Below are 25,417 nucleotides of genomic sequence, written 5' to 3' on the forward strand. Positions count from 1 at the left end.
CATCAAGGCTCGATGGGACCTTGGGCAAGACGCCCTCGGCCCCTGGACCACAGAGACTCAGACAGGAGTGAGGAAGAAGGAAGCACACACAGGAGGGTCGGGAGAGAGAGAAGGAAGCCTCCTTATCTGGGATCAGACCCGCAATTTAAAGAGAAAGGGCAAGAGAAACTGGAGGAAAAAGAGAAACAAAGGAATGGGCTGGGAGGAGCTGAGAAAGGGAGGAAGGAGAGAATTGGAGGAGGAGGGAGGGAAAAAGGGCACTGCAAAGAAATGGTGAGACAGGGAGAGGGAAATGGGAGGGAGGAGAGCCAGAGAGAGCCAGAGAACAGAGGGCCAGGGAGACAGCAGACAGACAGGGAGACGGAGGACAGAGGGACAGGGAGACGGAGGACAGAGGGACAGGGAGATGGAGGACAGAGAGACAGGGAGACGGAGGACAGACAGGGAGACGGAGGACAGAGGGACAGGGAGATGGAGGACAGACAGGGAGACGGAGGACAGACAGGGAGATGGAGGACAGAGGGACAGGGAGACAGAAGACAGACAGGGAGATGGAGGACAGACAGAAAGACGGAGGACAGAGAGACAGGGAGATGGAGGACAGAGGGCCCCGATGGAGACAGAGACCAGGCATAAGGGAGGCAGGCAGTCTCAGCCTGAACAAAGGCTAGGGCCGTGGGGCTGTCTGGAGAGGCCGCGCTGGAAGGGGAGCGTGGTCACTGTCTCTGCAGGCCTGTGTGTCTGCACTCTAGGTCCTCCTTGAGGGTTCCCGGGCTGACTCAGCTCCACTGCCCTACAGACACCACAGGGCCCCCAGCCTTGGCCACCCTGGACGGGCTCCCCAAGTGAGAAACACCACGCCTTCCACCTGAGCCGGGTCCTCCCTTGGGAGGGTGGGCAGCAGGCACGCCTCTTCATTAGGGGCGGTAACCCCCATGCCCCCTGTGATGGTGTGACTCCTGAGGCGGAGTCCCTGGCACAGGGTCAGAGCTCAGGAGGGGCCACGGTTCTCCGTGTTTTCTAAATAAGGGATGCAAACAGCACTGGCTGGGAAGGCGCTCAGGTCCAGTCTCCCAGAGGGCCCTGCCTGCTGCTGTGCTCCCCTAGACTTGGAGGGACCCTGCAGGATTGGGGCATCAGGGCAGAGGATCCCCTGAGGATGCCAAGAGGAGGCGCGGAGGCTCTGAGGAGATCCCAGCGGGGGAGGGGAGCCATCACATTTCTAGCTCATGGTCGCTCCTGAAAGCTATGACCTACTGAGCCCTACTGCGTGCCGGCTCTCAGCACCCGCCCGGTCCCCAGCTCACTTGTCTTTTTCCTTTCTTTGTCCTGTGCTTCTCCTGCCTTTGTCTCCTTGTCTCCCTTTCTCTGGCTCTCTGAAATTAAATAGGATCCAACTGCTAGCTCCCTGTGTGTTCTCCTGCTCACGACTCAGCCCTTTTCATTATTAATAGAAGTATGTCCTCATTGTACAGCTTAATTCTGCTTATCTGGAGTGGATTAAGCGCTCACAGTGACATGCAGTATTGATTCCTGAGCATCCCTGTTAAAGGAATTTCACCGCGACCTAATTAGTTCCATAAAACCAGTGGGGGACGGGGCCAGGGGACGAGGGGAGCCTGGGTGGGAGTCAAGAGCCCTGGATCCCCATCCCATAATGCCACTGTGCTGAGTGACATCGTGCCCGTTCCTCCCGATGTCACTGGGGAGGAACTGGCCTGCTCCGGGAGGCTGGAGCTGGGAGAGGATGTGGGAGCCAGGTCACCCCGAGTCTTCAAGCAGTCAGAGGTGCACTGGGTGAGAGCATACGCTCTGGAGCCCCAGGCCTAGGTTTGGCTCCCAGCTCACCATCTGCTGGCTGTGCTGTGAGGGCAAGTGACTTAACTTCACCGTCCCTCAGTTTCTGCATCTGTAAAATGGGAGGAACTGTCAGTCCAGCTCTGGCAGGAAGCAGATGGCCCTCTCAGTCCTGGGCAGCTGAGGAAGGTTCAATGAAGGGACTACACACAAGGCTGTGAGCCGGGTGTCAGGCAAGCAAGAGACAGCGCAGTGTGCTGACTTCCCTAAGAGTGGGTGCAATTCCAGTGCCAGCCCCTGCCTGAACACGTAGGCTGGGGGCCATGTGAGAGGGCCCCTGACCTTCAGTGGAAGATATAGCCTGCCAGGCACCCTCCTTCTTGCCCTCCCTGCCATTCTGGGCTCCTCACTGGCTGCCGGGAGCCAGCACGACGGGAGCCCCAGAGATAGGTTGGCCCTGGACACAGGGCAGGCAGAGAGTCTACCTGGGGTGAACGGGCGTCGGCGAGCTGACCCAGGAAGCACACGCAGGCTAGCGCAGAGCGGCACTCCCAGACCCCCGGAGGTCATGGCGGGGGGGAAGCCAGGCACGCGTCACGGGTTCTGTCGCCACTTGGTTGGGTGGCCTCTCTGAATCCTAGTTTCCCCTCTTTATAAAGAAGGGGTTGCTGGATCTTTCCATCTTGCTTTGCCTAACGCAGCCATGCAGTATGAAGAGGTGTCCCTTTGGCCTGGGTTTGAATCCTGGTTGCTCCCCTCACCTAAATGGGGAAAGACCCTCCACAGGGCTGTTTCCCAGAGCCGGGGTGGGGTGGGGCGGGGTGGGAGGAGGGCCCTGCACAGAATAGGTGCTCAGTAAACATGACCTCCCTTGCTTTATTTCACTTCAGCAGTAACGAGGCAGGAACTTTCCCTGAGGATTGGTTTTTAACAAGCTGACCTTCAGGATGACATGGTGAGACACAGGACACTGTTCAGGGCACCTGCATAGGCCTGGGCTGTGGGGAGGGCAGCCGCCTTGTGGGAGCCTTGGTGTCCTCCGAACCGGCCTCCTCTTCCCTCCTTGCTGGGACACTCAGGGTGGGTGGGGCTCTATGTAAAAAGGATGTTCTCTCCGCCCCCGCCCGCCTGTAGGGGCCCTGCCTCTGCCCCTTGCCCTCTGGAGGCTGTTCGGGCTCTGTCCCTGGAAGGCCTGCTCTGCCCTCCCCTGGCTTCCCCTGTTTACCCAAAGCCAGTGCCAGAATTGAAGCACGTTTTTCCACCAGCTGAGGAGTCAGTGCAGAGAGCAAAGGTCTGGGTCACACAGGGATTCCAATTTCAGTCCCAGCCTTGGTCTGCCTGTCTGCCAACGGGGATAAGCCTGCCTTTCATTGATGTCCTGGGACCAGTGCTGGTGTCTGTAAGGCCCACAGCACGTGGCGGCGGCCCTGTGATGCGGGCCCCCGTCCCTGCCGAGGGAACCCAGGGACCGAGCTGGGCTCCGCACCTCGGCTCTGTTACACACTCCTCCACTGCTCTCCTGGTCTCGGCCTCTAGGCGGAATCACAAAGCAGAAACGGGCCCCCAAGTCTCGTTTCCAGTTTTTAATGTTTTTCTTGTAAAACCAAAAATATAAAACTGGCAGGGGAATGGACAACAAGTTCTGTACATTGTATATACACGAGGTCTGTGATTTCGAAACCATTGGGGAAACGAAAGGAAGACGCAGTCAAGGGATGCCACAGGTCACGGATCCTGAAGGGCACCCCTGAGCACCTGGCTCAGGCTCAGAGGCTCACTCCCGGCCAGCGCTGTGCAGCTGCCGCAGACCAGGCACCCTGCGTTCTGCGGAGCAGTGGCCTGGCTGCTCGGGCTGGGTGCCCCCAAGGTGGGAACAGACGACGGGGTGGGCAAGGGAGCGTCTGCGGTGGAGGTCAGGCAGGTGTGGGAGGCGTTCCTTCAGGTGTCTGTGTAGATGGAGGGGATGTGACTCAGGCAGTGGTCAAAGGCCCCGTTGGGGAAGAAGCCGCAGTCCTCGGGGCCGCTGGACACGACGTCTTCCGACGGCTGTGGTGGCAGCACTGTGGGGCATGGGGCCTCGGCCAGGGCCTCGTAGCCTGTGGGTGTAGGGGAACAGGGTCCAGACTGGAGAACTCAAGGGCTATGCCTTGTCATCTTTTCCCAGCTCCCAGACCCCACCCTCCTGCCCAGGGTCCCTCGTCACGGTTTCCCCTCAGCAGGGTGCTCTGAGACCTCTGCTCTCCCAGATGGGGGAGCTGGTGGGCGGGGCGGGGGCTTGGGAGGAGGCTCCCTAGGCCTTGTACCCCCAAGGGGCCCAGGGCAGCTGGGGAAAGAGGCAAGGGCTGGCGTGGGGCCGTCCATCACCCAGTGCTGGACTGTGGTGCAGAATGTGGGGAGGAAGGGGAGGTCGAGGTGGGAACATCACAGCTCTAGCCCTCAAGGGCTGGTTTTCTCCTGGCAGAAGGACCCCAGCCCACCGCCACCCTTTCAGGTTCCTCTGCCCCAGCAGACACAAGAAACCCAAAGAAGGGGGCCAGCACTCATTGGGCGTTTACCAAAAGCTCATTTAAATCTTGTCTCACTTAAGCTTCACAACAATCCTATGAGGTGGGATTCATTATCCCATTTTACAGGTGAGAAGACAGGCTCAGAGAAGGCAAGCTCCTTGCCCCAGGTCATAGTAAGCAGGGGAGCTGGGATTTGAACCCAGGTCCACCTGGCCCCGAGACACCTGGCTCTTCCATTGGACACACTGTCTCTGGGGTGGGGGCCTGAAACCTAGAAGGGGCCTAGAGAGGTCATCTTATCCACTCCCTGCCCTAAGGACTCTGTCCCTGAGCTGCTGTCATGAATTTGTATAACCTGAGACAGATGGGTCTCAGTCTTCCTGTCTGTGCAATGGGATCAGATCAAACTAATCCTGAGGCCCCATGGCCCTACCTTGTTGGTCCGGGTTCAATCCTGTGAGTCTGCTCTCAGCCTGGCAGAGGAGGTGTGGGCAAAGGCACTGGAGGCTGGGCTGCCACCCAGACAGCAAGGGAGACGGGAGGCCAAAAGAACCCCCTACCCAGATGTGGGGGCACGGAAGCTGCCTCTCGCCCCCCCCTCAGAGCTATTTATTTTAGGTCTTGCTGCTGAACCAAGAAAATCCTAGAGTTGGACGGGGCCGGGGGAGGCTGGGGTGGCGAGAGCTGGCGGCGCTGGAGATGGCGGCGGCAGGTGCCTAATCACGCACCAACCCACGTGCACGCAAACACGGAACACGCCCCCCGCCCCCCGCGGGCCTGTGGTCAGGGTCACATCTGCCTCTCACGTATGCGTGTGACACATGTCCACTCAGAGATATGTACACTGTGCCCGAGCACACAGGCACACACCTGCACACAAACATGCTCATATGAAATGGCCCAAACATGCTAATACACAATCACACACACACACGTGTACACACACAGAGGGGAATCACAGGAGGAGGACACACGTGTGCACGGATACGGCATGAACATCAGCACAGGCACGATGTGGAGCACATGTTTGCAGACACAACACACGTGCCACTGAACTCCTTACACACATGGGGGGCTCACACTACCGGGAACCCACCGTGCTGGCCCTGCATGCACACGCATGCACATGGCCACAAAGACGTGCCCCACAAACACGTGTAGAAGGAAGACATGCACAGACCTGGAGCGTGTGTGTGAGCAGGAACACACGGGTCCACACGCAGGTGACCCACAGGTGTGTGTGTGCTTGGCTGTGGCCTTGGTGCTTGTCCCTGGTCCTTATCCCTCCACCCCCAGCTGCACACACCCAGAGCTGCCCAACGGGCCTCCAGGAAGGGTCTCAGGCTCCCCTTTGTCCGGGGCCCCACCATCCTGCCCAGGCCTTGCAGCTTCCAGCTAGAGCTGAGCCCCGAGGCTGATCTGGGGTGGGCTTGGCTTGGGGACTTCCGGTACCACCCATCTGATGCCCCCGCTCTGACCAGGCCTGGCCCTGGGGTCTGAGACCTCCACTCGGGCTGTGCGCAGCCCTCCCCTCTCACTGGGTTCTCCACCCCAGCTGGGGGCATTACTCGAGGAAGGCCCAGGGCCCTGAGGGGGACACAGATGCAGCATAAGGAACAAGCACAACCTCTAGGCTCTGTCTCTTCCTACAGTGTGGCCTCTGTGGACCTCGGTCCCCTCATCTGTTAAATAGGGATCAGTATTTGTCTCATTCCCTGCTGTATTCTCAGGGTTTACAACTGTGCCTGGCACACAGTAGGTGCTCAATAAATATTTAAAGGGAAGCATCAGCTAGACGGGGAGATCCTAGTCTGATTCTTCTCTGTGTGAGAGTGTGGAAGGAACACTGAGGCTGGGGTCAGGCAGTGTGCACATCCCCACTCTGTGGGGTCCTGGGACCTCCCTGCGCCTTTAGCTCCGCCTCTGTAAAGTGGGGATGACCCTACCTCATAGGGCCGTCCCAAGGCTGTGGGACGATACGCACGAAGCACGCGGCACAGGAGTGGAAAGGAGGCATGCAGGTGGGGCTTACCTGTGGCAGGTAAAGGTGCACTGAGGCCATGGTAGCCATTGGGCCGCAGGGGGTTGAAACCGTGGGCCTCCCCGGCCAGTCCGTCCCCACTGGTGGCCTGCTCGGCTGACCGGTAGCAGTCGCCATAAGGGAAGCAATTCTGGATGGAGTGGAAACTGCCCTGGTAGCCTGCAGGGGGAGGCAGCGGGGGCTGCATTCAGAGGGAAGATGCCCAGGGAGGGAGGGGACGGTCCCCCACTGCAGTGCTCAGCCCCCCACACTCCTGTGGGCATGGGGGGTGTGAACGAGTGAAGAGAGCCCCAGGGTGGAGGAGGCGCGGGGGGTCCTGGCCCGCATGGGGTTGGGGAGGTGGTCTGCTTGGGGGGAAGGGACTGTGGGCCCTCCCCCGACTTCCGCTCCGAGATACCCCATCTCTCACGGTTCCTCCAAGCAGCAGGCCAGTCCCACCCCCAGCCATCAAAGGGAACGCTGTTCCATTTGATGCCTGGTCGATGGAACAAACTCTTCCTCAGCCCTGCCTCCCGGCTTTTCCCAGTGTGGCCCTCAGTGCCCGCCATCATTCCGAGTACCCACCTGCCACCCCCAGGCCAGTGTCTCCTGCCTCTCGGGCAGCCTGAGTGGAATCGGTGGGTACATATGGAGAGGACCCCCTGGCCAGAGCTTACCTTGCGGGCTGGGCAGAGGCTGGGGCGGAGGGCTCTGGAAGGGTGGGTAGGGTGGCTTGCTGGGGAGCGTGGGGAAGGACTGGCCCCCTGGAGAATGACTCTGGGAGGACGGTGGCAGCGGCGGTGGCGCAAGCCCCTTCAGTGGGCTGACCATGGGCGAGAGGAGGCCGGGTCCCAACCTGGAGAGAAGAGACAGCCCTTAGCAGGATGGGCTCTGGGGGATGTGGGGGCCACAGGTGTGCCTGCCACTTCTTGTTCCCCTCCAGCAACGGTGAGCTCACTCACTGACCTGTTCTAACTTACAACAGTGCAGTTAGAAGAGGAAGCTTTTATTTCTGATTATGTTCAAACCGGAATTAAAATTTAAAATCCTGTAAGCTTTAGAGTCCAAAGGAACCAGTAAAGAAAAGCTTCTATTTGGTATTTAGGACTGATAGTCAAGACCATTGGTTATAACCACAACCTCTGGAGTCAACAAAACTGTTTAAAACCCCATCTGCTCTCAGTGCCCACGTGACTTTGGGCAAAATGCTTAATGTCTCTGAGCCTTGGTTTCCTCACAGGGTTGCTGTGTTCTCCACCTTGCAACTCCACTGAAACTCTTTACCCAGGGCTAAATCCCAGCCACCCCTGCTGGATCCCCATACCCTAACTCTGTGCAAGCCGCTCTGGCCACCAGCAGGATGAGTCCAGGAACAGCCCCACTGAAAGCCGGGGCAGTTTCTCAGCAGGAGAACATTCCAAGGCACTAACAGTCACCATTCACTCATTGAACCTCTGCCTCGCTCCAGACCTTGTGAGAGATGTTCACAGATCAGAAAACCAAGGCTCAGAGAGGTTGCCCAGGTTAGTCCCAGCCACACAGCACTGACCCCATAGGTTCTGGTGAGGATAAAATTAAGTAAAGCAATGTGGACAAAGCACCCAGTGTGACGTCAGATACATTCTTAGCCACACTGTGACAGCAGCATTACCATCAAGGGGAAAGGAAGGAACACTAGCACTGAGATCTGGTGTCCAAATTGGCCTTTCGTCCTCTGCATGGTGTACTTTTAGGGACCTTCTGTCTCCATCTCTGGCCATCTATCCTCCACTTGCACACATCCTGTGATGGGGGACTCACCACCTCCCTTCGTACACAGCCTGAAGGGGTGTAGGCCTCAGCCTGTTCTCTCTGGAAGCTCACGTTCTGAAACGAGCCTGCAGCGGCTGAGAGCTGCGCAGCCGTCCTGAACCCAGCTGAGCCCCAGTGGGCTGTCTAACTAGGCTTCCTGTCACTGTACGCCAGGTTCCTTCCTCTTGCCGCCCTCTTAAGCCTCTGAGGTCTGCTCACAGGAACCCAAATGACCCTGGGGTCAGGGGGACTGGGCTGAAGGCTCAGAGCCTGTGAAGCATTTATGTGCACTGCAGAAAGAGGACGAGCGTGAGCGCTCAGAGTCTTTACTTTCTTGTTTGCATTAATGGTTATGTGGGACCATTCACGTTAGAATAGCCTATGAACTCAATGTCACAGCTCCAGGTGAAGCTCCAGGTGACCTTTTCGGGCTAGGCATGTTACGCCCGCCCACCTTCCAACATGAAGAGGTGTGAACAGACAGATCAGTGCCTCTCTCTGAGGGGAGCAGGACTGTCTCAAAACAAGGAGAGATTTGGGGAGAGGCTGGTGGGCTTCATGTCTGTAGCTCTGCAGGGTCCCCACATGCTCTAACTTGGGCATCCTGCTGTCACTGCCCCTGTGATGACACGGCACTGTCATCATTCCCATGTCTGGGACCCCCACCACTGTGTGAGTATGCTGAAGACAGCAGAAAGGGGCTTCCACGCCGGGTCCCTGGTCCCCAGGCCCAGCATCTAAGGCCCCGGAGGTACGCGTCAGCCTCCGTAAGTTGATGAACTGACGCTCATCAAGACTCCACGAATTAATTGTCATTATCATCAACGTGTGTATTTTTAGACCTGTCTCACAGGGCCACCAAGTGGGTCTACAGTTGTGCTCTATAGACTGTGTAGGGCTGTGCACAGGCCATGGGTCCTCGTGACCAGTTATCTCCGCTGAGGTTGGGTCCAGGTGTGGCCAGGAGGGTGGGCCTTCCTCCTTCCAGCCTGCTGGGTGGTACCCTCCTGTCTTATGCCCACCCCATCCTGGCACCCACAGCCCAGTTCTTCCCCGACTTCCTGTCAGTTCCCTCCCCTGGGAGCCCCTGCGGGGAGGGCCAGGCCTGGTCCTCTCCGTTACTCCCTGCTCAGCACCGGGCCTGGCACATAGCAAACAGCTGATAAATACTAACAAACGGGCTTCTGAATCACTCAGCTACAAAATCCAGAGATTAACAGCACTGCAGACTTAAGGAGAACCAGATCCGAAGGGGAAAAAACATGCATTTTCAAAGTTTGTTTCTCCTGTCTCAAACCTGCCGTAAATTCCCATTTGCCACCTTCACAGCCAGTGAAATTAAACAGAACACGACTCTCCCCTCAGCAGACGTGAAGGTTGAGGTTCTACTGCTCTACCTGAACCCTTTAAAAGGAAGAAAGATCATCTGGCGCTCCTCTTCTGAGCCATGCAGATGATCCCTAAATCAAATATTTTTGCTTCAATTGGAACCTATAAAAATTAATATAAAACCTCACTGGCCTGGCAGACGAGGGCTTCATACCTCGTACAGGGCCGGGGAGAAAAAACCACCCTATTGAGCGTCTTCTCTGAGCCAGGGTAAACAAATCTGGTCATGAAGTCAGGCCCTCTTAGCATATTTTTGAGTGAATCAGATAATTCTGTCAAGCTATTTAACGTCCCAGCAAACCACCAGGGAGCTGCGAGTGGCCTTCCATGTTGACTTTGGCAGGAAGGGGAGGCTGAAGGCCTTCCCCCCTTCCTCGCCTCTTCTCAGGGGCTGAAAAAAGAAACCCATTCAAGCTGGGCCTGGGCCTGGTGTCAGGCGTGAGGGCCTTTCTCTCGGGCAGCCCAGGGGAGCCTGGGCATCTGGCTGGTGGGGATGGCTTGCCCGTTGCTCCTGCAGGTACGGGTGACCGAGCGGGCCTGGGGTCCTGTCTCCGTCCTGTCATCACTCTGCCTCTCGCTGCAGGAATTCTTGATGGGCACTTATGCAGGCGGCAGGGAGGTGACGAATGAGGTGGAGCAGAGTGCACAGGCCTGAGAGGGGAAAGGACTCTGGTTTATTTTTCTTTGGTTGGCGATGTTTTGGGGCTGGCTGTGGGTGAACAGGTGGACTGAGCCAGTGGGTGGGGGACAGGGGGGTAGTGTCCAAGGAACCTGTACCGGGTGACACATACAATGTCAGGCATGTGTAGCTGATCCTCACCACCTTCCTAAAGGAGAGTATTTTAATGCCCATTTTACAGAAGAAGAAACTGAGGCTCAGGGAGGGCTTGGTTTTCTGGGTCCCCCTTTGCACTCCATCATGCTGCCTCTTTGTGGCTCTTCCCCTACTCATAGCCAGTCTTCCCTGCTCACCCAGGGGTTCATCTCTGACCAGCCCTCCTCTCCCCACCCAGCCAGAGTGTCCTCAAGTCCTGCTCATTCCATGGCACTCGTGTCTTCCGAGCGTTCCTCCTCTCTCCCACAGGTGCTGGCTCAGGCTGCCATCCACCCACCTTGGACGATGCAGTCCAGCCCCACACTGCAGGCTGTGTCTTCTCATCCCCAAACCTGACCTGCTCACTGCTCAACACCCTTCAGACAGAGTCCTGTCACAGGCCCCGTGATATGGCCTGGTGACCGCTCTCCTGAACCTATCATCCCACACGAAGGTTCAGGCTTCTCAGAACACACCAAGCTCTCACCACACCTGCCCACGCTCTGGCTGCTCCTTCCTCCCAATCTCTCCACTCGGCCAGCTCCTACTTAACCTTGGAGGCCCGGCTTAACACCACCTCCAGGAAGCCTTCCCTGACATCCTCCCCCACCACACTGGGCTCTTCTCTGGGCTTCCACAGCCCCTTCTGCTTTCTTCCCTGAGGGCACTTGCCCCACGTCCTCAATCCCTGTAGGTCTATCACAGGGAGCTTCACCAGGGCTGGCTGGGGGCATCAGTGGCCCCGGCACCAGGCCCAGGGCCCTGCCCTCATCAGGGGCTCAATAACTGGACACTGAATGAACGGATGAGGGAGTAGCAAGAGGAGCCCTGGACAGCGAATTTGGTAATGAACTCAGGCTGGTGGCCCCACGCACAGGCAGGCCACGGCTGCAGCCTTGAGAAGGAAGGGCAGGGGAGGAGGAAGGTGATGGGAACAGGCCTTGGGGGACGAGTTTGATCAAGTCAAACTTGGGGGACAAGTTTTGAGCAAGCAAAAGTGGCAGGGAGGGCAGGCGGTAGGGCTGTGAGGCTTCCCTCTGCCCACTTGCAAGGAAAACAGATTTCTGAAGCATTAGGGGCCAGCAATTAGCACATTCCTCGTTTCCAGCCAATTAAATGGCCACAGTGGGAACCACCCTGAATGCAGAAAGAGGCCCCCTCCCTGCAGTGATCCTGCAGAAAGGGCTTCTGGACAGCCCTGGCGGGCCGGCCAACGGTCACAGCTGCATCGGCCAGAAGTGGGGACGAGACCAGGCGGGCCTCTCTGGAGCGGGCAGTGGGCAGTCTGCTCACCAAATACACGGTGCAGGCCAAAGAGAAGTCAGGGTGAGGCTCCCAAGGAGGCCTGGCTGTGGAAGCCCAGAATGCAGGGTCGGGTGGGGATGCAGCATCTTCCCAGGGCCGCCCCCCCAGGGAGTGGAAGGAGCACGAGGTGAGGCACCGAGAAGCCCCGTACTGATATCATCCACCTGGTAGGGTTACTGTGAGGCACTGATGAAATCGTGCACGGCGAGTATTTGGTACAGAGCGCAGTACCTGTAGGTGCCGCATAAATGCTGGCTATTTTCATTATTAGTAACGACCACTGAGTGTGCGGGACGCCTGCCCTCACCTGCTGCCCGTGCAGGTGCCCACCTGCTGTCCCGGAGGAGGACTGGCTTGCTGTACATACCCATCCCTGGTGCTCTCAGCCGTGGGCAGAGGGGACAGATGGTGGTGGGAACTGGTGGTGGCGTCCAGTGGGTGGTGCCTGGAAGGGACATCGTGCATAGGGGGCAGGATGCTTGATGCGAGCCCGTTATGGGGGGTGATGGAGCCAGGATACACGCCTGCAGGGAAGCAAACAAATATCACTGGGCTTCGGCCACTCCCTAGAGATGGCTGTGGATGCCCCAGAAGCTGTGTGCCTGCGGAGAGAGAGACAAGAAGGGAAACCAGCGAGGCTGTATTCATAGAAGGCTAGGGGCCCAAACGGGGGAGGTGCTCTGTTCATGCTGTAGCTGAAGGCTGTGTGCGCGGCTGAGGTCTGTGCTGAGAGCAGAGGTGGACTGACAGGGGCTGTCAGAGGCAGGGGGTGGTCGGGCTGTGTGTGTGCACGTGTGTGTTTACTGGGGCAGAGGGGTGTTGAATGGAGCAGGCTGCCTCAAACCTCTGGGGCTGTTCTGGGAAAGAAGGGGCTTGCTCTGTGTAGCCCCAGTAGACAGAGACCCTGGAATGAAGAGACGTTTGAGAGAAGCAGACTCTAGCTCCACGCCTGGCCGTTCCTTCTAATAGGCAGAGCTGCTGTAGGGTCACAGGCTGCCTTTGGAGAAAATTAACTACCCAACCCCAGAGATGTGCAAGCAGTGCCGGGATGTCTGCTGTGAGGGGTTCTAGAGAGAGGATGACTGTGCTAGCTGGATGGCAGGCTGGCCTGGGAGACTTGGGAGAAGGGATACCACAGATGGCTGTGTAGGCTGTACACTGCACAAGGGTCCTGACCGAGGAGAGGTGTCAGCCACGCTCTAGTCTCAGATTCTAAACCTCTAGAGACGCCTGCAGGGTGGTGCCACCTTTTATCACCTTTTACTCTCAAGGGTCTCACCCTTATTAAGAAGACAGGTGGGCTAGTGAATCAAATGGGGGACACCAGTCAGTCCAGGGCCCCAACTGAGGGTCTGAGAGTAGTTCCCAAATGCCTTCAGCAAGGAACCCCAACTCTGGGACTAGAGCCTGAGAAGGTCACAGCAAAGCTGCAAGTTCTGACATTCCCTATTTCATCTGAAAAAAAAACGAGGCCAATTTTGCAGCCCTTCTTTAATCTGGCCATGTTTATTCGAATATTAATAGAAATTGACATCGTTTTCCCAGAGATCAGTTCATCAAGTTGATGCCCTGGGAGGACTCTGTGGACCTGGGGGCTGTGCCCCAAGCTGCACTGGTGCAGTGTCCACTCTGACTGTCAGCTGCTACATGTCGAATATCACTCTGGTCATCGTGGATCCAGACCCAATGTTCTTAGCCCCTCATGAGGACCATCTGAGAACACACCACACTCTTTCCATGGATGCAGTAAAGGAGGAACTTTTACCTTCTTAGGTGGTTCTAAGGCTAGCCCGTCCCAGGCCTGCAAGTCAGGGAACTACTACCGGGAACTGAGCAGGGCTACGGCAGGGATGGCAAGCTCAGTGCCTTAGGTGGCGCGGCAGGGAGCAAAGCAAATGAACCCGCAGGGTTTACGGTAGGCGACTGTGGCACCGCACAGGTCGTAGACCAAACGGTTTGCAACCCCTGGCCAGGAGTTAGAGCGACAGACGTCCTATGGAAGGGTTACATTAGGTGAAATTCTAATCTATTATTAACAACAGAATTAAGAATATACTATACGTCAAGCTCTCTTTCCACAGTATCAAGTTTAAGCATCTCAGCAACTGTCAATCGGGCAGATAATATGATCTCATTTTAAGATGAAGAAACTCAGTCTTAAGAACTTCAGTGATTTGTCCCAAGTCATGCAATGGGCAGCTAATCAGGCCTCCCAAGTGATACCAAGAGAAAGTCCATTTAGAGCCAGGCCCAGGAAATGGCCTGGGGCTCCAGCTCAGGCTGCAGCCTGGATGTCTGGCTAGGGGGCTCTGGTCCAGGCTTCACTGTGGGCCGGCTGTGAGACCCAGGCTCTGAAAGGGCTCTCAGGAGCCTCTGCCTCTCAGCCCCAGTCCCTCCCGCTCCGTCTCGGGGACCTCTGTTCCCACGGGCAACATCCATCGGCTGTCTCCTTCAGCCACACACCCCTCCCAGCTCGGTCAGGAAGGCACAGGAGCGGGGTTCTGCGGATGGGGCCTGGCTCAGCGCTGCTCACGGCCTGCTCCGCTCACCGCTCTCTACGGCACCTCCGCACCTGCCTTCTTGAACCCATTTGGGAGTCTGACAGCTGGGAAGGCCTAGAATCCTGATAAATCCTGTTCCCTCTTCCTCAGCCGTGCTGACCTCATGCTTCTCGTGTCCTACTGCCCATCACGTTACCAGGGTCAGCTGAGGGAGGCCTGCCAGGGGTTTCCTGTAAAGAGAGCTGGTCCTCCCTGGTGAGGGACAAGCTAGAGGGAGCTTCCTATAGTCAGACAAATGAAGATTTGAGGCCGCCCTCACCAGCCCCTCCCTAACCTCACCCCTCTCTTCTGGACTCTTCTGTCCATACTCATCGAATCTGTGCCATTCCCCCTGCCTTTGCCCTGCCTGGGCCAGGTCCCTCTCTGTACAGCCCCCTGAGGATGAACACACGGTAGGCGGCTGAGTATGTGGACATGGGGCCCGCCCGTTCTCTCCCCAGAACATACCACTTCAGCCTGTAAAGCATTGTCATCAATCACCAGCCGTGAGCACTTAACCTCTGGCCCCAACATCTGTTCCCAACTGTGCCTCAGGCATCTATCTGCTGTAGGGTCTGCAGAAGAACCTGACGGCCGAATCCCAGGGGGACCCAGGACTCCTGGGTTTGCCTGGCTGGTCCTTTTCTCCCCACTGTGCTGGAAGCAGCTCAAGGACAGGGACTAGAACAGAGCCTGGCACACAGTAGGTGCTCAGTATGGCGAGGTGTAGCACTGGCAGCAGGGAGGCAGCAGACGGTTTGGTTAAGGGCACAGGCTGCAGCCAGATGGCCTGGGTTGAAATTGGCCTCTGCCATTTACTGGTTGTGGAACCTCAGCAGAAAGTTACTTAAGCTCTCAAGGCCTCAGTTTCCTCATCTGGAAAAGAAAGAGCATACGGGCATGTACCTTCTGAGGCTGACGTGAGGATTATGTTAGTTAACTCACATATGTATAGGCTCTAGAACGGCTCCTGGCAGCACATATTCAATAAATGTTGGCTGTTGCATTATTAGGAGATGGATGAGTAAATAGTTACTCTTCTCCTTCACCATGAGACACAAAAATAAGGATAAAATTCTCAGTCACATGGGTTCATATAAGGGATCACATCCACAGTCCCATCTGTTGCCAACAGCAGGTGTGGGATGGGGCGGGGAACGGAGGCTCAGGGCAGGGGAGACACCCCTCACGCATTGTCGGAGCAGCCCTGGGCAGGCTTGGTATTACCCCAGTGCCTTCCCGTCCACGATGCTGCCTCAGTGACTTCACTTCTCATCTGCAGCATGGGCTCACTGGTGACTGGATGAGATGATGTTTGTAAAGTGACCGGCCCAAGCAGGTGCTCAAGAGATGGTTGTTGCTGGTTCCGACTGCTGTCCCTGGGACAAGCCCTGGGATAGCATCTGGGAGAACAGGCTTCCAGATTGGATCTGCTGACTTTTCTGGATGACCTTGGGTCAGTCCTTTTCCTGCCCAGACCTGAGTCTTCCCAGGGTAAAAATGATGCAGCTGCAGGACCTCGACCCCAGAGTAGCCGTTATTAATCAGTCCCAGCCCTCTTTCCTGCTGAGCCTCAGAATCCTTCTCAACACACAGCTCCAGCCACAGGCAGCTGGCACTTGAGATACAAACCTTTATCCCTAGACTAGGTCATCCCTAGGGTCTCTTCTCTACTAGGGTCCCTATTTTAGCAACTCTGAGCCTATGAGAAGCAGCCATGGCAGATGGGCCCCCTAGCTGGAGGGAGGTGGGTGTGGTCCCTCCTCCATGGACCCATCCTCCTGGGGTGTCCTCACCTTTGTGGACCTGTATGAGCATAGACCCTGTGAAGGGCTACCTAGAGAAAGGGGAAACACCTTCTCTTCCCAAGGTTGTTTGGTAAAGTGCTTTGACACAGTTTTAAATTTGCTGCAACTCTAAGGCTGTGGGGGGAGAATTTTAAAAAACTAGAAAATAAAAAATGTTTAAAATGGTTGGGGTAATTCAAGAAATCCCGAAGGGTGGGAAAAGCTTTCTTCTCTGATACTGTGGTTTCTTTGGGGGTTGGGGAGCGGGTAGAGCACAAGTATTATCAGCTGGAATCCACAGGCCACACTGCCCTTTTCTGGGCTGGATTCCCAAGCATCTAGGAATCCCTGCCAGGGCCTGAGACCTGCTCCATGGCCCGCGGCAGCTGGGAGGGACACACAGGCTGCCTCGGCTGGACCAGAGAGGCTCTGAGTGTCCGGATGGATAGGCTGCAGGGTTCCAGGGGTTTGGCGGGCCCTATCTTATGATGAGCTGGAACTGATTATGGCCAAGCTGCCCACCCTCTCAGAGCCTCGGTTTTCTCCTCTGAAGCAAGGAGTCGTGGTGGGGAATACATGGGACTTTAAGTTGGGGTCCAGGCCTGAGCCCTGAGGCAGGTCCTGAAGGAAGTGCAGGAGCTGCCTTCGTGAAGGGGAGGGGAGTGGAGGCTGGCACGGTGTGTACAGTGGTTCAGAGGCAGAGGTGTTCGGGAACTGCGTCCAACGTGCCAAGGTTGGGGCAGGAGGCCGCCAGGAGTGCCTAGGCCCCGTGAGGCCTGGGAGGTCCAGCTGGGAGGAGCCTGGGCTTCATCCCAAGGGCAACGGGGAGCCACAGAGGAGTGTGAAGGAACATACACCTGGTCAGATAAGCTGCAGAGTCAGTAGGCCCTAAGGAGTGGGTGCCCTCCAGCAGGTCATGCCCACATGGCCCCCGCTGCCCAGAGAGCCTGGCCATCCTCCTGGAGGGCTGGGTACAGGAAGGGGCCCCTCCAGGCTGTGCGCCTAGCCCTGCCTCCCTGTTTGCGTACCTGGGAGCAGCTCCTGGCTCAGGGTGCGGCCACCCTTCCCATTGCTGGCAGCCAGCTGTGTGGATGCGTGGAGCTGCTGTAGGGCCAGACACTCGGTCAGGACATCGGCCTCAGCATCAGGGCACATGTGCAGCTGGGGAGTGAGCAGAGAGAGAGAGAGTGTTAGCGCGAGACCACCTGCCCACCGGCAACCCTTGCTTTAGGGGACAGGGCAGGAAGGACAGTGGTCCCAGGGCACGACCCCTCCCTCACTGTACCTCAGTTTCCTCAACTGTCAAATGGAGCTAATTATGTACACAGCTAAGGTTGTGTTAGTTCAGGGCTGAGGAGCAGATGCTAAGGGAAGATTGAACATGCAAGGGTTTTAATAGGGAGAGTGCCTGTGTGAGAGAAAACAGGGAGAGCTGGGCAGGCTGGGAGAGCCGTCAGGCCAAGGGAAGGAGGGAGGGAGAGGAAGCTTCCTCGACTGGGAGCCTAGGTACCAGGGAGTCCTCAGGGAACCAAAGTCTGCTGGGAGTCAGGGGGGTCCAAGTCTCCCAGGAAGGGGTCTGGTCTCACATCCCCGCAGGGCCTGCCGGGCTCGGTCTCTGGCTGGGAGCGCCCGCAGGAGGGGTGGCCTCGGCACAGATGCCGAGAAGGCATCAAAGTGCAGCAGCTGGGGCCTTCCAGGTAGCTGGAGCTCTGTGAGGCCCATTTTCGGGGCTGCTGCCGGGGTGACTGATGCCATGGAGTAAGATACAGGGGGCACGTGCAGTTAAGTGTCTCCTCTCTGGCTCTCCCCTCCCCTGCCCGCAATAAGCAACAATACCCCTCAGGCCAGGCTGCTGTGAGAAGTGATGAGAGGATGGGCATGAACGCTTGTTGAAGGTGCTGTGTCAAGGGCTGGCTGGCTCCACTGGCGGAGTCCCCCAGGCTCACATGACAGTGGGCTCGCTGGGTCGATACCTGGCCTTGAGGGTGTTGGCTAAGAGTATGCTTGGGTGGGCAAGTCTTTGGCCAACCGCCCTCAGCTGTCCCTAAAGACAGACTTGAGCTCGACACCTCAGACCATCTTCACGTCTCCAGATGGGGCCAGATGGACACAGGGAGGAGCTGGTTGGGGCCCTCGGGCAATGGGGGGGGGGTGGGATGCACCAGGATGGGAGGGTCCCTTCAACCAGGGAAATCCCAAAGCTGACCACCATCAGAGTCCTGAAGATTGACGTCCAAACCCTCATTTTATCTGGGACAAAACCGACTCAGAGAAGGCAAGAGCCTTGTCGCATGTCACACAGCAGCTGGGAGTCAGCCCTGAGGGTTTTTCTACCCGCCCAGGCCAGCTAGGCCAGCACCCAGGCTTGGGGAAGGCATGCCCAGCCTCCAGATGGGCTCTCGGCTCCCTGACCCAGCAGCTGTTTTCCATGTAAGTTAAGTTTCTGGCAAAAGAGGGCCAAGGCATGTTCTTACAGACCGCAATGTCGATCGGATTAGGAGCAGCGGGAGAGGAGAATTAAGGAAGAAAAGCATTTCTAATTCTCTCTGAAACGCAGCAGGGCTGCCAAAGAGCTGTCATAATACAAGGGTCGCTTTACCCAGAAAGATACATCATCCCCGATGGCTTTTAATGGATGCTTATTGTTGGGAAGTTTGCAGATCTGCGGCCCCAGGTCCCTGGGGCTCAATGCAAGCCAAGCACAGGGCCTGGGAAAACCAGGGCAGGATTCTGGCCCTTGGGCACCAGTCCGCTTGGGACAGAAGCCCCCCCTGGCGTGGAGCCTGGGCCATTCCCTGTCCCTGACCAAGCCCCTCAAGCTGAGAGCGCTGGAGAGAGCTTGGCCCTGGAAGCAGATGGGTCTGGCACTGTCACTCCCACACTGAACAACTCTGGGGAGATCTGTTACCTCTCTGAGCCTCAGTTTCCACATCTCTAAAATGGGGGGAAAATTGCCCACTTCCTAGTTATACTGAGGGTTATAGTGAGGACTAGATGAGATACGGTCTGTGAAGCACCAGGCTCGTCTCTCCTTTCTCAAGGTGAGCGTGTGTTCATGGTGAGCTCATGGCCCATGCTGCGAACATGTCCCTTCTCTGCTCTACTGCTTCCAGGGGCTCCCAAGCCTGTCTGTCCCCTCCTCATTGTCTTTGCCACTGAGGCCTGCTTGCTTCCAGCACCTCATCTCTGTATGCACCCATCCCACAGACTACAACAGTCTATCTCTCCAGCCTCTAGGCCTTTCTCTGCTTTATTCACGCCGTATCCACAGTTCTGAGAACAGTGCCTGGAGGACAGGAGCTGCTCCGTAAATCTTGCCGAACAAATCAATGGGCTCTTCCCCCCTCTGTCCTCCTCTGTCATGCTCATGTCCCCAGATTGGCCCCTGGTGTTTCTCTTCCCCCCACACCCTCCCTGGCACTCAAGCACCCGTGGCCCCGGTGGTCCTCAGGAGATGTGGGTTAAACCCAGCGGCTCACACACCGCCTGTCCAAAACAGAACCTGCTGCTTTCTTCTGCAAACCTGCTTCTCTCTTAGATTCTCTCTCCTGGTGAAGGGGACCACCATCCGTCTGTCCATCTTGCCCCCAAACGTCTGACACTGATGCTCCTTCTGCCAGTCCCCCCACTGCCCAGCCAAGCAGTCGCCAAAGCCAATCCCCTCCCACCTTGCCCCAGGTCAGCCCCCACTGTCTCCCCTGCTCCTCAGCAGTGGCCTCCCTGCCTTGAATGTCCCTCCAACCACCTCGACCCATTCATTCTCCACTAGGCCCCAGAGCCATCTTTCAGGGTGACGTGTCCCTTTTCTGCTTATAACCCCTCAATGGTACCCCCTGTCCTCAGGACAGCCCAGACTCCTCTGCAGGGCTCTGGGCTGTCCTGCCCCCCCCACCCGCCTCCCCTTCGTGTGGCTTGCTGCTCAGCTCCGAGACAGGTAGGGGGCCCACTGGTCCTCGCATAGTGATTTAAGCTTCAGTTCCTCTTTTGCGCACCGTCTTCACCGGCCCAACGCTTACTCCTTCTTCAAGACTTAATGACAACACCCACCGACCTCTGTTCTGAACTTTTACTTTGGCCAAGTACTGTTCAAAACCCTTGACATAGATTTACTCATTTAATCCTTTAAAGGACATGACATGACATGACAACCCTTTAAAGCAAGTCCTCTTTGCCCCATCTGACAGCTGAGGATATGAGGGACAAAGGCACTAAGACACGTTCCCAAGGCCACGGGGCTAGTTAGCGGTGAGCCCGCAGGCTGGCCAGAGCACACACCACTGCCCCCACCCCCGGCCCCATGTCACTTCTTCCACGACCCTCCCATTCCCACCCTGACGGGCTAGAGCCCCTTCTCTGTGCCCTGACTGTTCTCTGCACACGTCCACTGCAGTCTTTGTCATATCTCTTTATGCCTGTCTCTCACTGCCAGGTCCCCACTGAAGGTGGGGACCATGGTTTTGTATTTTTGCATCCTTGACGCTTAACATCAAATATTTATAAACAAGCCATGGCCAGTGGGCAGATGGATGAGAGAGGAGCTGGTGGACAGTCTGTGGGTGGATAAATGTCCGCTGGCTGAGGGTGAGGAAGTACAGATCTTCCTCAGCTTATAATGGGACCACGTCCCCAATAACCCATTGTAAGTTGAAAATATCACAAGTCAAAAATGCATTTAATACACCTAACCTACCAAACACCAGAGCTTAGCCTCACCTACCTTAAGTGCGCTCAGAACAATTACACGAGCACAAAGCCTATCTTATAATCAAGTGTTGAATAGCTCATGTAACATATTGGATACTGTCCTGAAAGTGAAAAACAGAACGGAGGTCTGGGAACAGAATGGCTGTTAGCATATCAGCTGTTCACCCTCGTGATTGTGCAGCTGACTGGGAGCTGTGGCCACTGCCGCTGCCCAGCATCACGAGAGAGGATCTACTGCACGTCGCAGGCCTGGAAAACGATCAAAATTCAAAGTATGCTTTTACTGAATTTGTAAAAATACCATCGTAAAGTTGAACAACTGTAAGTTGAACCATCATAAGTCAAACCATCGTAAGTCAGGGACTGTCCGGACACTTGGGCTGGTGGGAGGCAGATGGAGGGCAAGGGACAGTGGCACCCTTGGATGTGGAAGGCTGAATGCACGCAAGCAGTGTGGCTTGTACCTGCCTTGATGCTGGACGGGCGGCCGGGAGGCCGGGTGGGGGCATCTGCAGAGACGGGCCTGGAACGGAGCCCTCTTACCTTCTTACGCACCTGCTGCTCTTTGGCTGAATGGGCCTTCACGTGCTTGCGGAGGGAGCTGGGGTCTGTGTAGCGCTTGGAGCAGCCAGGGATCTGGCAGGCGTATGGCTTCTGTAACATCAGAGGGCAGAGGTGGGGTGAGTGAGGGTCCACCTGCCAGGCCCGAGGTACCGCTGCATGGCCTGCAGTTGGGGGGGACGACTGGGCAAGGGGCGGCTGCAGGCTCACACCCTGTCCCTCCCTCCGTGTCCTGGGCCAGGAGGGGTCTGACTCAGCCAGGCCTGCCGATGGGTGCGGGGAAGGTGCCTGGCCTGGCAGTGAAGGAGGGGGTTTGTGTCTCCATTCTACCCTCATGCTGGGACCTCGGGTAAGTCGCCTCCCCTCTCTGAGTCTCACTTTTCTCCTCTGCATAAATGGGGCCAACTGAGTCCTAAGGATTCTTTCTTTCAGCTCTAATACTAGTTTGGAGAAAATATACCCTTTGGGGCTCATGGCTGCAGAGAAGCGGCAAGTGGAGAATGAGTAAAGTGAGGTTGTTGCCTTGGAGGAGGGGGAGGGGCGCAGGGAGACGGGGAGAGGGGGAGAGGGGGAGAGGGCGACAGTGCAGGGCAAGGCGGGCGCAAACATGGAGCCAACCTGCACAGTGGCAGGGCCCGGGCTGGGAGCAACTGACCAAAACTTGCCATGGGTCCAGAATCACAGGTCCTTGACCCAACAGTCACAGGAGACCAGAGGGAACTGGATCTCAGACACAGCCCTGGGAGGCTGTGCCTTCATCTGTGCCCTTTGCGTCCCTTCCCCTCAGAGCCCCATCCCTCCTCTAGAACGAATGCATGCCCACCGCCTCCCCTGGTTCCTGTCCAGACCCCACCCTGCTCTCTGTGCCTCCAACCTCCCCTCACATTCACAGCCAGAGGGCCTTTCTCACAGGCCTGGCCACGCTCTCACCTTCTAACCCCCTTGGCTCCCTGGTGCCCTTGGATACAGCCCCGGGCACGGAAGGCCCTTTGTGACTTGGGCCTGCTTGAGTCCTCACCCCTCCCCCTGCCCCTGCACACCCACCGCCCAGCCCGCGTCACCTCCTCTCCAGCCTTTCCTCGAGTCTTCTTCCCTCTGCCACCTCCCGAGCTTCCACGGGCAGTGCTGTCCACCTGCACTGCTGGGTCTGTTCAGTGGTGAGATTTCCTCAGGGGAGGCTCCCTTCTGATTCATCTCAGGCCTCAGGGTCTGACCCAGGGCAGGGACCCTGTGGATCTAACTGAATTCTGAGCTCTCTGTAGCGGCCTCCACAAGACCTTGCTTGCGGACTCCAGCTGCTACTTGAAGTCCCTAAGACGCCCTTTTTGAACACATCTAGTGGTTCCGATTTCTCGGGGCCTTCTGGCCTCCAGCGACTGCAGGGGATGTCATGGGGAGGGGACGTTTGGAGGTGATGCCTATGTCCCCGTCAGACACGCCCACTGGAACTGCCCCCCCGAACCTCAAGGCGAGTCAGCCCTGCTGGACCTCGTGGGGAGGGGGAAGCAGAAAGAGACGGCCATACCTTGGTGCTGCCACGGAGAGTTGCCAGGTTAAAGAAACGGCGGAGAGCAAAAAGAGAGAGACAGAGCAGTGAGAGGCTTGCCTTGCTGAAAGGAAGGTATGGGCGGGAGGGTGGAAGGCAGGCCTCAGACCTGTCCCCACACAACCACACAGAGACACAGACACAGACCCACACGCTACAGGGTCCCTCTCACACAGGCCTGCTCCCTGCCCCAACATATGCACGCGTGCGTGCATGTGCGCACACACACACACACACACCTTCTCTCATGGGCCCTACCCTGCCCTGCCCCAGGCCCGGTCCCCTGGGGACGCTGATACAAATCCACACGCTTTTGTCAAAAAGCAAACAAACAGAGCTCCGTGTGTGCAGGCACCCTCGCCTGGAAAGAGGGCACAAGGCCCATCTCTGTGTTTGTTTTTCCAGGGCCTGACGTGTGTAGAACATTCCTCTGGCCCAGCTCCCTCATGAGCCCTCAGGAAACCCTGTGGCTGTCCCAAGCAGAAGCCAAGCCCCGGGCCTGGAGTCACCACACCGGCTCCAAAGCCTCGTTAACAGCAGGACGCTCACGGCCGTGCTGTGAGCGTGGAGCACCTCACAGAGCCCTCCTGATCTGTGCTCAAGACAGCTCCTCACCTACTGAGCCCCAGAGTGCAGGCCTGTGCTCGGGGCTGGCCACCCACGATCTCCTTTCAGTCTCACACCCGCCCCGTGAGAAGCATCCGCACTTTGCCGATGAGGATATCGAGGCTGATGCTTTGCCCAAGATCTCACAGTGAGTGGAGTGCCCATGACACTCCGCTAGGGTGCCCCCTCTCTTCTGCAGCCCTGAAGGGTCCAGGGAAGTGGGCAAAGGAGAGATTATCACCCCCTTCTTCCCTATAAGGAAATGGAGGCCAGGGCAGGATGGTCTGTGGCAGTCGGGACATGAACCCCACATGGAGTGCCTGGGACATGGCAGGATGTAGTCAGCATTCAGTCAGTGAGTCATAGGTCAAGAAAGGAGGGACTCAAGTTTGCTGTGCAGATCCTGTGTCTGGGCTCCACATTTGTCACCTCAGTTGATCCCCTATCCCTCTCATGTGAGGTAGATGTTTGAGGAAACTGAGGCCAGAGAGGATGGGTGGCGGTCCTGGGACCTCTGGGACCAGGTGGAGGGCCAGGGTTAGAACCCAGGCTGGTTCTCTCCAGTCTGTCCCACTGCTTTCCTGCCCACGGAGAGAATCCCATGTTCTCTGGTGCCAGAGGGGAGCTGGGGACACGACTGGGTCCTCTCTGGAAAACAAGGCCCAGCCGACATGGGGCTGACCCAATGGGCCTGAGCCTCGGGCGCTGGGAAAGCAAACTAGCCACGGGGGGGTCCGCCTACATGTCTCCATGGGGCTGGAGTACGGGGGGGCTGCGCTTGGTGGCTGCACCTCCCGGGCCTGACCAGGACCTTCTGAGGAGATGCAGGCCTGAGACAACCCTGTGGGCTCATTCTGGGCCTGACCCGACCCAGCCCTTGGAGCTCTGTTCACACACCAAGTTGGGGCCAGAGGCATGTTGCTTTGGGGCTGGGTCCAGGAAGTGCAGTAAGGGGAAGGGAGGAAGGGGGTGAGTCAGGGTAGGTGACCCCGAGATGCTGGAGGGACGTCGCCCAGGGGGAGCGGGGTACAGAGAGGACTGGTGCTGTTGAGGCTGCCTTGTGGCCTCTGGGAGATGTAACCAGGGTGCTGGGGCACAAGCCATGCCTCTCAGGGTTGGGACAGGTGCCAAGGGCCCCAAGGGCTGGGCATGTGAGAAGGTAACAGAGACAGAGGGATTTGGGAAGAAGATACCTCTTCACTTCATGTCCCCAACCCCCGTGACAGTGAGCCTGAGAGGGGTGGGGTGGGGACAGCGGTCGGGCTCAGGTTGGCGGGAGGGCTCTCCCTTCCCACCCTCTCCCCTCGGCTCTTCTCCCCTTTTCCAGCAAGGGGCAGCAGACTTGGGGTCAGGCAGACTGGGTGGCATCCCAGCTCCGCCACTTACCAGCTGTGTCACAGTCAATGACTTCATCTCTGACTTTCAGTTTCTTTGTTTGCAAGATGGGGATAGGCCCCTACACCTTGTGGTCTGTCACTAGGATTAAACTGAGGGACAGTGTGTGTGATATTAGGGGACAGGGGAGATGTGTAGAACATTCTGCCCGGGGCCTGGGCCTGGCCCCAAAACCTGACTTCCTGCTATTTTCTGCTACCCACTTCCCCCATCTTTTCTGGGTCTTGGTTTTCCCAGCTATAAAACCCCAGAGGGCCTCTAGCTCTGACCTCTATTGTTATGTGGCTTCCAACTTACCCTGGAGGGGTCAGTCGCCCTCCTGGGCCTCTGTTTCTTCATCTGTATGTCTGTATACTGGATGGGCTGGGCTGGACGGCCACTCAGGTCTCCCAGTCCCCGACCAGCAGAGTTCCCCAAACATTTGCACAAAATGCAGAGACACAGGCCAGTGGCCCAGACGTGGAATCTGGCTACGGACCCGTCTCCTGCTGCACATGCGGGCTGGGGGTCTCCCAGGCTGGGTGCATCCCATCACATAGGCCCTATGAGACTGGGGTGAGGCCCAGTTCTGAGTCAGCTCTGCCACCTTCCAGCTGAGTAGTGAAGTGGCCAGAGCCCTGCTTCCCTCATCGGTCAAATGGGCTAGTGACCCCCC

At 57.3% G+C, this 25,417-nt stretch overlaps 1 protein-coding gene across 4 annotated transcripts in view; it reads right to left on the reverse strand.

The window, feature by feature from the left end:
* Positions 1-3,372: 3,372 nt before the first annotated feature.
* Positions 3,373-25,417, reverse strand: part of GLIS1 (GLIS family zinc finger 1) — a 227,014-nt gene continuing 204,969 nt past the window's right edge. For 3 of the 4 annotated variants that reach the window (XM_067726209.1, XM_067726205.1, XM_067726206.1), the window contains 6 exons: positions 21,198-21,308; positions 16,979-17,111; positions 11,991-12,147; positions 7,002-7,180; positions 6,337-6,504; positions 3,373-3,893 (listed from right to left, as the gene is read on the reverse strand). In XM_067726209.1, the coding sequence (XP_067582310.1) occupies positions 3,736-3,893; positions 6,337-6,504; positions 7,002-7,180; positions 11,991-12,147; positions 16,979-17,111; positions 21,198-21,308 (906 nt within the window). In that variant the 3' untranslated portion in view covers positions 3,373-3,735. The remainder of the gene's footprint in view (positions 3,894-6,336; positions 6,505-7,001; positions 7,181-11,990; positions 12,148-16,978; positions 17,112-21,197; positions 21,309-25,417) is intronic. The other variant, XM_067726208.1, reaches the window with a different exon arrangement.

Source organism: Pseudorca crassidens, chromosome 2, assembly GCF_039906515.1.
Source record: "Pseudorca crassidens isolate mPseCra1 chromosome 2, mPseCra1.hap1, whole genome shotgun sequence".
Classification (NCBI taxonomy): domain Eukaryota; kingdom Metazoa; phylum Chordata; class Mammalia; order Artiodactyla; family Delphinidae; genus Pseudorca; species Pseudorca crassidens.